The sequence below is a fragment of the Euleptes europaea genome, chromosome 13 (assembly GCF_029931775.1).
Source record: "Euleptes europaea isolate rEulEur1 chromosome 13, rEulEur1.hap1, whole genome shotgun sequence".
NCBI classification, from domain to species: domain Eukaryota; kingdom Metazoa; phylum Chordata; class Lepidosauria; order Squamata; family Sphaerodactylidae; genus Euleptes; species Euleptes europaea.
In genome coordinates, this window is record NC_079324.1 from 37604781 (window position 1) to 37617599 (window position 12819).

General features: G+C 48.3%; 1 protein-coding gene across 1 annotated transcript; it reads left to right on the forward strand.

Annotated features, from left to right (window-relative positions):
• The first annotated feature begins 3835 nt into the window (after positions 1 to 3835).
• Positions 3836 to 5050, forward strand: LOC130485863 (nyctalopin-like). The gene has a single exon (XM_056859009.1). It carries the CDS (start codon positions 3836 to 3838, stop codon positions 5048 to 5050), a length of 1215 nt encoding a protein of 404 aa, XP_056714987.1.
• Positions 5051 to 12819: the final 7769 nt, after the last annotated feature.

Below are 12819 nucleotides of genomic sequence, written 5' to 3' on the forward strand. Positions count from 1 at the left end.
ATTTCAGCCCTATATGGGGTTTCCGAGATGCTCCTGTCCTGGAGGCATAACAAGCCTTGGCTGCAGGCCAGAAATCTCTGTGCTGCAGCAAAGGTACATTCCTTCAGTCCACATTGGACTCAGTCCAGTCCACATATTTACCCTGGAACTGACCTGAAACAAAGGTGCTTTCTCCAATAGTCTGTAACGTTCAAACCTCTCTCTGTCTCCGTCTCTTTTGTTCTCATCTCTAGGGTATTTGGTAGAGAAATGCCTTCTTGTTTTGGGTAGACTTCTGTTTGTTTTTTAATTGGGAGGCAACAACCTGTAAAGTTTGGCAGTGGTGATATTTTGTACGTTGGAGAATGAATGGTTTCTCCATCTAAACTATTGAAATTAATTTAGTGTTTTTTTCAGGTGCTTTATAAGAAATATTTCCTTTTGACTCCAGGCACGGGGAGGAGAGTGGGGGAGTGAGATATGAAGGAAGGGAACAGATTGGAAGAGGAAATGGTACGGAGAGACCCCTTGGCTAAGAATGTATAGAATTTGACCCCAAGAGAGAGAAGGGGGCACCAAAGAGCTGTGATTAAAAACCAGAGAATTCCACTGCAAAGATAGCTGGAGCCTTGCAGATCTGTGCGGGGATTTTGTTTGGGCTGTTTAATATGTCAGCTGTGGGGGCAGACAAGCTAGTCAAATCAGTATCTCAAACACTGTGATCTGTTCATGCCAAGGAGTCCTTTGGGACTTGTGTTTTTGCCAAGGCTCCGAGAACAGATTGAGTGGATGCCTGATTTTGGACCACAGACCCCTTCTGCTGCATACTGGACTCTAGCCTTGACCTTTTGTAAGAAAATAAGCAGCTGCCTGTCTCGTACCACAATGATGGCTGCAGCCACAGTGGCTGAGGAGAACATAACCCACTTGAGAACCGCGGGGCTGTTATCCTGCCACTGCAGTTGGAACTTGTGTCCGTGTACATTGTGTTTTTGGGTGGGATGCAAACAAGTTTCACTCCCAAATGCCAGAATTTTCCAAACCCAGCATATATAGAATTTAACGGTTGCTACGGTAGTCTGGAACCAGACCAGGCAAACTTGCATTCTCTTAACCCTTCTAAAGGTTTGTGCATAAAATGTTTGTGCATAAACAGTGAAAAATGGCCACTTTATCATACTGAGGGTACGTTATGTGCCACCTGCCAACCAAGAAGAATCCCTGGGAAAATCTCTCATCTTCCTTTAGAACAGAGGCCTGGGGTTGGGTGAGAACCTAGGAATACTACGGAAAGCGACCAGGTGTATTGGCAGTTTCATAGAAGATCGATCTACAAAAAGCTACTAGCCATGATAGCTAAATAGAATCTCCATGGCCAGAGGCAGTAGTATATCTCTGAATACCAGATGCTGAAGACAACAGGAGAAGGCTTGGCAGATGGGCTTAGTGCAGAGGCTTTCCGTGAGGAAAAACGGCACTAGAAAAGGGCCCTGCCCCTGCAATGAGGAACAGAGAAAGAGAAAGCAAGAAGAAAGGAGATGCCACAGCATCCTCTTACCTGTCCAGACAGCCCCGCTTTACCTCAACTTGGCTGGGCACTGCCGTTCTTGCCACTGCTGCCAACCTCCACGAGGTGCCTGGAGATTTCCCAGAATTACAAGTGATCTGCAGGCTACCGAGACCAGTTCCCCTGAAGAAAATAGTAGCTTCAGAGGGTGAACACTACGGAATCACATCTTTGCTGAGATTCCTTCCCAAATTCTGCCCTTCCCAAACTGTGCCCCCAAATCTCCCAGAATTTTCACTCTTTCAATCTTTAGGTGACAGTTGAAGACATTTTTTTAATTATCTAGGGTCACATTTGATTGATTTACTGGCAGTCCTACATTGTGATTTTGAATTTTGCAGATCTCTGGAGAACAGTTGTAATTCTGGGCGAACTCCAGGCCCTATCTGGAGGTTGGCAAGACGGATGGTATGCAGCCCTCCCCTTCAACTCCAGTCCCCCTCCCCATGCACGTTTCTTTCAACTAGGCATCCTTCTATTTGGAAGGGGGGGAAATACCTTTGTGGTATGCTCATGACCTGTTGGTCCGCGAGCATAAAGAACAGAATAAAGGAATAAAGGAAATACCTTTGTGGTGAATTGTATACTAATTCATTTGGGCCTTAAAATTTTGGGTCATCAAATTCCTTCATTTGAGAGAGTCTGTTATTCTTCAATTAATTTTCTTCTCTGCGGGGAAAGGAAGATTGACAGGTCTGGATGGCTTATGGATCCACTGAACAATCAGGAACTTGGAGTCTTAAGACAGCTACCCCTTGCCCAATAAACGACTATCCCGGTGTGGATGGCCCTTATTTAAAGGGGAGGGGAGCCCTCTGCCTAGTCTGTTGGGAAGGACTTGGTTGCCTGAGTTAACAAAGACTTGTCAGAGATTGCCTGACTCCATAGCTGCTAGCCTGCCACCCCTGGGGATGTCTGTTGAAGAATGTAAGAAGGCAAACAGAAGAGGCTGTGGGCAACCTGAGTTGTAGGGTTGCCAACTGTGGAGTGGGAAAATCCTGGAGATTTGGGGCGGGTCTGGGGAGGGCAGAATTGGGGTGTGTGTGTAAAAAAGGATGTACTACTTTAGAGTCTGCCCTCCAAAGAAGCCATTTTCTCTAGGGAAACTGATCTCTGTAGTCTGGAAACCAGTTGTAAATCTTGGAGACCTCCAGGACACACCTTAGGGTTGCCAGCTCCAGGTTGGGAAACACCTGGAGATTTTTGGGGTGGAGCTTGAGGAGGGCGGGGTTTGGGAAGGGACTTCAATGCCAAAGGGGACATTTTCTCCAGGTAAATTGATTTCTATTGGCTGGAGATCAGTTGTAATAGCTGAGATCTCCAGCTAGTACCTGGAGGTTGGCAACTCTAATGCACCTGGAGGATGGTAAACCTGCCAACTAGCTGCCCTGGCTGAACCAGAATCCAATGCTGGTTACAGAAGTGGGTCAAGAGCAGTTTAAGGCTCTGAAGTACAAATTTAGATAAGGGAGGGGGGAGTCCTGCAGTGGCAGGCAATTGGTTTGGGTGAAGGAGAATGTTACTCACTCAATGCACAGAGGACCTATAAATAGCATTGCATTTGTCTTTTTCAACAGCTTAAATAAATGCAGACTGTCACCCTTTTCTTCATTAAAAAGGCATCTTATTTTGCTTATTGCAATAACCAGTCATAAATACCTTAGTAAGCCAGGCAGATCTGCATTATTTTGTATCTCATAATTCCAAGACATCAAAAATAAAGTTTCTAATAAACCAATTAATAAACCAATGGGTCTTCCTTCTCTCATCCATGTAGTAGTGGCCCACATGATCATAGAAATATCCCAGACCTTAAACAGCGCTTGTCCCAAGAAGGGGAGATGCAGCTTTTTCCATTTTTGTGCAATGGCCTTTCATGCTGGCACCGGCGATCTGACACCCACCCCTTCTCAACCATCAGACTCAACTCTGTACCTTAAATGTCCCAGTACAATGTATACCCTGGTTTTTCTACATCTTTTTACAGCTGTACGGCCCTCTCCTTTCTGATGATCTCAAACAGCATCCATCCTGGCTCTTCGCAACATGTTGGCTCTCATTTGACTAAGAACTTTATCCCTACCAGCAGCCTTAAGCTCCCTTGAGTTCCTTCCCTTTCTGTAGAAAACATTGTCATTCTTACTCCATCCGCTGTCTTTCCAAAGAGCGGCACGGCATTGTTGATGCTCTTTGGCCTATGCCAAGAACATGCTGTTCTTATTTTTCCTTTCTCTTTCTGCTGGTCCTCTAAGGTCTGGGCTGGGCACAAGTCCCTGTGCATGTCCCCCCATGTGTAAATGTTCTTCGGAAGCCATTATCTACTGTGGCAGAGCTGGACTCAGAAGCCTCCCAAGAGACATCGTAGCTTCGACCGTCTCACTGAACCTGTCCAATAATTTTTTGCGTATCTTAGCTGCCGATGCCTTTGGCAACCTCACTTTTCTAAGTAGCCTCTGGCTGGATCACAACAATCTAACTTTCTTGTACCCAGGTGCATTTAAGTCCCTCTACAACCTGAGGGTGCTGTATCTCAGCAGGAATTCTAGGCTGACCTACCTTCATGCCAACACCTTCCAAGGTTTAGACAACCTCATCAGCTTGGACTTATCCCGCTGCAATCTCTTTGAGATCCACCCGTTCATGTTCTCCCACTTGCCTTCTCTGGAAGTGCTCGACCTGACCGCCAACAACATGCGTTATGTCCCGCAAGCTTTCCGAAGCTTGACCAGTCTCACGAGACTGTCTCTGGAGAGGAATCACATCGAAGCCATCGGCAGAGACTCGCTGAAGGCCATGAAAGCTCTGAAGGACTTGAACCTCCGCAAGAATCGAATCTGGACCATCCACCATGATGCCTTTCTCCAACTAGACAGGCTCTGCGTGTTAAATTTAGGGCACAACCATCTCTCTGATTTGCCTAACCAGCTTTTCAGTGGATTAGCCCAGCTCAAGATCATACGCCTCGAGGCAAACAGGCTCACCAGGATCAACTGTGACTTTTACGGCCTGCGCAGCCTGAGGAAGCTGTATCTAAACAACAATCGCATCGTGTTCATTGCCGCCGCCGCCTTCTCACCTCTGAAGGAACTGAGCTTTCTTCACTTAAACAGGAATAACCTGAGCCATCTCTCCAGCCGCCTATTTATGGAGCTACCCAAGCTGAGGTACGTCTTCTTGTCCCATAACCCCTGGGAGTGTGATTGTGGAATGTTGTGGTTTTCCACCTGGATACTGACCTACCAAGGGGTGATCGAAGGCCTGCACTGCACCATCCCTGTGGTTCAGAACACGTCATTGCTCGGCCTCCTTACCCAAGATGCCTTAGCCAGCTGCTCACCTCCGTCGGGGCTAATGGAGGAGGATGCCTGCGACGGGCCCCACACAAACGGAGCTTTCCCTCCATCTGCTGCTCCTGAGACGCTGCTTTGCTTCCTGCTCACTTTGCAGCTTTGGCTCTCGGCCGCTCGGTCCTTATGTGGACAACCAGATGCAGCCACAAGTTAATGCTTTTAAAAACAGGTCCTTGTTGTCTGCCAATTAAAAAAGCGGGATGGATCGATCCTTTGGGGGGAAATTCAGTCCAAAAAAAGTCAGCTGTTAACCACAGACATCCAAATGCAATTAGTGCTGCAGGTACCTGATGCTAATCTCATTGTTGTTTTAACTGGGGAGGGAGGGGGGAATGCATGCTTAAGCGGGTCAGAATTCAAGAGACTGATTTAGACACCAGGTTCAGGGGCTTTAAAAGGGGGTGTTTGGATGTGGATGTTTGCAAGCTACCTGGCTCCTGTGAGATGCCGCTTTGATTCCCTGAGTCTGAGGTCGTTTATGCATCGGAGTTTTACCTGAGGTTCGTTGCTCGCTGGACCCACACTTTCCTGTTGCGAATCTATGCACCAGCAGTCTCCAAGCTCAAATCAAGAAGCATTTGAGTCTCCACTCCTTGAAATGCTGCTTTGTAACTGACTGTAGTGCTTACTGTGAGAGAAAAGTCCCCCCCCCCACAGAAACCCAACTGCCATGTTAAAAAGCATTTTAAAAACTAAAACAAAATGGTGCTCTCTAAAAGGAACAGGGGAGGGGAAGAAACCCAAGTCTCATTTTAAAAATCCTTTCTTCTGGTCAGAATTCCAAGAAAGCAAGAAGCATTTAAATCCCCCTCCCTTGACACGCTGCTTTGTAACTGGCCGTAGTGCTTTCTGTGAGAGACACATCACTCCCCCAAGCTTCTCCCCCACACTTTGCCTTATGCATGGTGATTTCATCTGGGCTGATCTCAGGGAAGATCGAAGAGTCAGGTTATTAGAGGAATGAGAACTCCCAGGATTTGTGAGGGCTGGCTGCAAAGTTATCTCTAATGGTTGGAAAACTCATCATAACTCCAAGGAACAACTGAGACAGACCAGGAGCGAACGTTAGTGAAAGTACCCATGCATAAATGACCTGAGAGTACCCAGATGGGTGGCAAGGGGCACATACTGCCCCCCCAAAGGGGCAATATTGGCCTGAGAAATATCACACTGTATGCTTTCTTGAGGTGCTTCCTTAGGGACAAACTACCACCTTCTGACCTATAAATTAATTTTTTAAAAGTGGCTGTGAGGGGATGGGAGGTGGTTTTGGACCACAGTAGCAAGGGAAGGTTAATTCTTCTGAGAAAAATCACTCCAATTGCTTTTACACCTAGAAATGACAAGTGCAATACATTTGCCTTTTCCTCTATCAGGTTTGATAGTTGCTTGGAAGAATTTCTCTTGAGAAAGTCCAAAAGTGGAAAATGCTAACCAGCAGCCCTCTGCCCCAGTGCTATGGGCCCGATCCAATTTGGTTCCTCTCCCAACCGCTAAAACCACATAGGCCTAATTGGATGTCCCCTGAGCCAGAGTAGTCCACACAAGGATGATGAGGCCTGAGCTAAGCAGTAGAATTGCACTTTCTATGCACAGGGTTCCAGGTTCAATCCCCAATATCACCAACTAAAAGAGGATCTCAGGTGGCAGGGCTGCAAAAAACAAACACCCCAAAACAAAAATATCCAGGAATTTGGATTTTGCTCTGTAGAGAACAATGTTATCTCTTGGGATACCAGCAGCCTTAGTAAAGTCTGAAAGGTACATACTGTTAGATACCTTTTGAGTGTAAATCCATGGGGGGTTCTTGGCTTGTACTAAACAAATATGTTCAAGAACAGAACATGATAAGACTTTCAGAGGAAACAATATTCAACACACCATCAAGCTGTGCTACAGCCAGCATGAAAACACGAGCCGGGTGCAACCCTCTCGCTCCAATCTGAGCAGTAGAAGGGGCTAAACTACCCATTAACCCAAGAGCTTTACAGCTCTTTAAAAAAAAACAAAAAAACAAAAAAAACTGAAATGAAGCTGGGAGGGGGAAATTGCAAATTTACTTGCAGCAGCAGTGCTGGGGGTAGGAGTGTTCAATCCCCCCCCCAACCTGTGCCATTTTCTGGATCAGACATTTTTGAGTTGCTTTTTGCCCAGCAAGGGAGGTGGGGAATACCCTTAACTACATTTCAGGGTGTTTTTAAGCCAAGAGGTCAAAAGCAGATCTCCAGGTGCACTGTGCCATTTAGCTGTTTTCATGTTGATCCACAGCCAGCTCCAAGGCTCCTAGAAAGCTAATGGCTGGCCCTCAGCTTTCTAAAGTGGCAATTCCTGCTATGTCTCAGTGCCACCCCCCACTAGAATCATAAGAGTTGGAAGGGGCCATAAAGGCCATCTAGTCTAACCTCCTGCTCAATGCAGGATCAGCCTAGAGAATCCCTGACAAGTGTTCATCCAGCCGCCGCTCAAAGACTGTCAGTGAGGGAGAGCTCACCACTTCCCTAGGCAGCCGATTCCACTATTGAACTACTCTCACTGTAAACATTTTTTCCTAATATAGTCGGTACCTTTCCGCCCATGATTTAAACCCATTAGTAGTAGCAGTTCCTATTTCTGAACTGATGTCTTCAGGTTGTTTCCTTACTCTGGAGCTGCAATGCCCGTGCAACGTTCACCGACATCACCAGATATGGGTGACCTTGGGCAAGTCACTCCCTCTCACCCTCACCTCCCTCACAGGGTGTCTGTTGTGGGGAGGGGAAGGGAAGGTGATTGTAAGCCGGTTTGAGTCTCCCTTAAGTGGTAGAGAAAGTCGGCATATAAAAAACAACTCTTCTTCAGATCCTACGATCACCTTCGCCAGGGACCTCCTAAGCTCCCAAGTGGATGCCTGTTTCCCCATGCAGTTCTCTTGTCTGCTGGATGAGAATGTCATAGAAAAATGCCGATCAATTACGATCCTGGTTAAGTTTAAAAACAAAACACCACCCCAGCGCAGCTTTCCCCCAAGAGAGACAAATTTCACCAGGGAATGTGACCTTCCGCTCCACAGGCTTAGCTGCCAAGATGTCTTGGAGCCCATGCATTCCCTCCTGACAGCCGTCAACACAAGCCCTGCTGCTTTGGTATTACCAACAAAGAGAAACTGCACGAAGTCTGGAAAGGTATCCTTTGGCTGCCTTGACTATCCAGAATGCTGAGGAGCGGCGCCCCCTGGTGCCCCAAAACAGTTAATAGCGGCAGGATCCACCTTGGCCCAAACCACTCTTCCCAAATTCAGTCTCATGCCTTGTAATCAACTGGCCACCTGTAGCCTTCAACCACACTCAGTAAACAAGACAGACAAACATTTCCCTGCATAATATATGTCAGAAAGGGGTGCCTAACTGTCCCTTTCAAGGGTCATGTAGAAAAGGGAATTTTCATAGCTACAGCTTTCCTTGTCTCCTGCATGACAAGCTGAGCTTCCCTAGTGTAGCAAGCAAAACAGCCTCAGCCTCTTTTGCCTCGGGCGACTGTGGGTTGGTATGGGAACACAGTGGGAATGGTAAATGGCTCTTCTTCCTCCTCTTTCCTGCACCTTCTCTGCTCAATGAAGTATCTGGAGTATGCCTGCCTGCCACTTCCCCCACCCCCATCATTTCTGGGTGAAGAGTTTTCCTGCTGGACATCCTCCAAGGCCTTCACCTGGTCCAACCTGGCCCTGGGGAAAAGCTTTGGGCTCTTCTGAGTTTTATGGGCTGAGTTTTATGTGGTCTCCTTTTAAAATCTCCATGGGTTGTGTTTTGAATCTACAATGCAGAAGTGCTTAGTTAGGGCTCTGAACGATTAAGGCAAAGTTAAATCTGTAGACTCACTGGAAAAGACAATAACGCTAGGAAAATTTGAAGGCAGTAGGAAAAGAGGAAGGCCTAACTTCAGATGGATTGATTCAATAAAGGAAGCCACGGCCTTCAGCTTGCAAGACCTGAGAAAGGCTGTTAACGATAGGATGTTTTGAAGGTCATTACTTCATCCATTGCAAATTGGAAGCCACTTGATGGTACATAACAAGCAATCTGTATTAAGCAGTCCTGACTCTGCACTCTTGCTCAAGAACGTAACAGGGTATCCTGCTGAAGCAGTCCAAGGTCCATCAAGTCTAGTATTTGAAAGAGACCCTAAAATGGGTGGTCCACCTGAAATGGGTCATCCCGTGAAATATGTTCTGACCTTCTGCCTGCTTGCTATATACCCGTGTTGGCGAACCTATGGCACGCGTGCCACTTCCGGCACGCGAAGCCCTCTCTGCCGGCACGCGCGGTTCCTCCAAGCTGCTGGCCTTTCCGGCTCTGCCCTGCCCCGGATGGGGGAGGCTGTAGCCTAGGGGTGGGGAACCTCCGACATAATTGGCGGTGGCCCCCAGACTCTCCCAGAGAAGCCGCCGCCATTGCCGCCGCTGGAGCGTGTGCAGCAGGCCAGGGGGTGGGAGAGCAGGGAACAGAAGCCGAGCGCCCGCACTCGGCATGGCCGGCGGCTTCTCCAGCGCCCTTTGGGCCTGTGCAGGCGGAGGGTGTGTGGCTGGCCGGTGGGCGCGAAGGAGGGGCCCTCTGCCCCACCCCGCTCGCCTCTCACAAGCCTGCCGCCGCCGCGCCCCACCGCCGCATCCCCTCCTCGGGGCAGGTAGGCCGGGTGGGAGATCCCCTCCGGGCGGGGGGCTTAGGGGCCTGGGAAGGCAGGCAGGCAGAGAGGGACGCTGAGCTAGGCTGGGCTCCCTCCCTCCTTCCCTCCACGCCAGACGGGCCTCCTTTCTGCCGGAGCTCCACTCTGAAAGGGGTGGGTGGAGGCAGTGGCGGCGAGGCCCAGCTGGGCGGGGGATCCTCCTCCTCCTTGCCCCTGGCACGTGGGAGGCGGTGGGACCCAGCCCCGTCCATAGGCAAAGGACGCAGCGGCAGCAGGGCTGGTGGCTGGTGAGCTGCAGGGTAGGAAGTCAGGTGGAGGCTTTGGGGCACCTCCCTCCCCTCCCCCGCTGGCGGCGGGCCCGGCTGGGTAGGGGCAGCTGTCAGCTGGGCAGGATTTTTTTCTTTTTCCCTTCTTGTCCCCCTTCCCTTCTTCCCCCTTTGCAGCTGGTGCCTGATTGGGGAAGGCGTCTGGGCCCGTGTCCATTCCCCCCTTTCCCCCCTTCTCCCCTTGTATGCCTTCCTGCGCGCCGCACAGCTGGCTGGTGGGCCTGAGCCACACAGCCGCATTGTTGGCCTTCCTTGGGCTGCTCTGCCTCTCCTGCCCCTTCACCCTTCCTCTCCCAGCTCCTTCTCCCTCACCCAGGACCTGCCCCAGCCCTCCATGGGTGTGTAGGAGCGGGGCAGGACACCGAGCCTCCGCGGGAAGGGAAGGGCCTCCCGGAGCCCGTGCGCTGAAGGCTGTTCTGCATGCTCCCCCCCCCCCACACACTTCTCTGCTGCGGGCTGAGGGAGGAGGCAGGGGCCGTGTGTGTGTGTGTGTGTGTGTGTGAGAGAGAGAGAGAGAGAGAGAGAGAAAGCAGAAAGGCTTTTCTGACTCTGGCCACTCAAGCATGGGAGGTTTTTCCTTGGATTTGCCACTCTGTAGATGCACATTTTCCCCATCCAAATTCTCAGAACTCATCAGTAAGTCCCCATGCAGAGTTTTGAAAATCCGGACGGGGAAAGTGTACATCTGGAGAGTGGCAAATCCAAGGCAAAACCTCCCATGCATAAATGGCCTCTTTCTTTCTCTGTCTCCCTCCGTCCTTTTCTTTCCCTACTTTTCTTTCTCTCCCTCGCTCCATTTTTCTCCCTTTCTCTCTCTTTTTCTTTCTTTCTCTCCCTCCCTTCCTTCCCTTTCCCTCTCCCTTTCCTTCTTTCCTCCCTTCCTTCCTTCTTTCCCTCCAGTGGCTTCTCCGATGCCCTCTGGGTCTGTGCGGGCGGAGGGGCATGCAGTCCTATTCCACCTTTGAAGTGCCCACAAGCCATCCTCCAAACACCTTTCCATTTGTCTTGATATGTAGAGAGAAAACACTAAGGAACTAGTTTCCAATCTCCAGGTACTAGCTGGAGATCTTCTGCTATTACAAGTGATCTCCAACCAATAGAGATCAGTTCCCCTGGAAAAAATTGCCACTTTGGCAATTGAACTCTATGGCACTGAAGAACTTCCCCAAACCCCGCCCTCCTCAGGTGCCACCCCAAAAACCTCCCACTCATGGCAAAGAGGAACTTGGCAACCCTAGCCTCTGCCTCTGGGCCCCCTCTGGGGGTGGTATTCAGGTTAAATTGCTGCATTGGCACTCGGCGATAAATAAGTGGGTTTTGGGTTGCAGATTGGGCACTCGGTCTCTAAAAGGTTCGCCATCACTGCTATATACCATACTGTGGTGATGATCCCTTTTTGAGATATTGTATGGATGTTTGGCATCAGATTTTTTTCTCCTTAGACATTATTCTGAGTACCATTTCACATCTCATGCGGCCGCATCTCAAAGAAAATCTAACCTTTTAGATAATTACTTTTTACAGCAGTCTTGTATGCCCCCCCCCCCCCGGCTGAAGTCAAGAGGAAGTAGCTTGGTCTAAAGCTACCCAACAGGCTAAACTGCAATTAAACCTGGCTTGAATTAGGGCAGCCTGATGCAAAGATGTTGGTTGTCAGAAATGAAATTGGTCTTATTAAAATGATTTTTATTTCATCTGTTCTTTTGCTGTCATATTACATTGCTTGGAAGATCCAGGGAGACCAACTGGATCTGAAGGATAGCTAACAGCTTGCCAAAGCCAAAGTACACTTGCTCCTATGGATAAAATGCTTTTTTGTTTCTCTTTGGTGACAACATTTCTTTTTTATTATTATTTATTAAAAAAATACTTTCTCAAGTCTCAGCAATTCCACTCTTCAAGATACTGGTCCCTAACATATGTGGTCCCATCCACCCATGGCTTGGTCCCATCCATCAAACACTTCCCATACAGTTTCACATATTTCTAATAGCACTTTAAATAATTAAAAACCAAAACAAGAAAGAAAAAAAGAGTTAACAAGGAGTTTGTTGTGCAGATCCTGGAAAAAAGAAACAAAAATGATCTCGGCCAACAACAGACCCAAGCTACGGTACAAAAAAAATTGCATTCGTTCAGTTCTCTGGATTTTAATTAAGCCGTTGGCAATGCAAGTAGCTTTGGAAAAGGTGATACTTCTCACACAAAGAACTTTTTTTATATAAAAAGGACATAGCAAAAATAAACTGGCTATGCTTATGTCTGTAAAGTAATCAAAGGTATTGCTAGGCTGTACAGAGGAAAAGAGCAGCACCATGAATGAAGAATACTGCAGGAAGACTGTTCTTTGGAAGTATCTCCCCTGCCTCCACACACACACGCTCTACACCCTTAGACATCTGTGCCATTGCCAGAACTGTGCGTACACTGAGGCGTGGCAGGAGTGCAGAAAACCCAAAGAACATGGTTACTGGGCAAACAACCCCACTTCCTGAGAATCAAAGTGTTAAATATTTAAGATTCTACTCCTTGTCGCTGCAAAGATAGTTTGGGAGTGGGTGATGACCACTTGAAATCTCAGAAGCCCAAAAGGGGGCTCAATAAGATTTCCTGTTACTATAATGTGTGTATGTGTGTATCGGGGGGGGGGGAGGCAGATGAGCTTCAGGGTCTTGCATAGCTCCTTGTGACTAAATTAAGCAAAGTAGTTAAAATTGCAAATAAGTTATGCCAAATAGCAGGTATGCAATGGCCAGATTCGGATCGTGCATGCAGGCCACGGAGTTCTAAGTTTTGCAGCACAGAACGTTGCTTATACACAGCCCCGGCTATGGTCTTTATTACCAACTGAGTGGCAGCAAATTCAATTAAAATTCAAACCCATCACATGCATGGACTATGAGATTTTTTAAAAAAGCTTGTTTTAATTTGTAAAAAC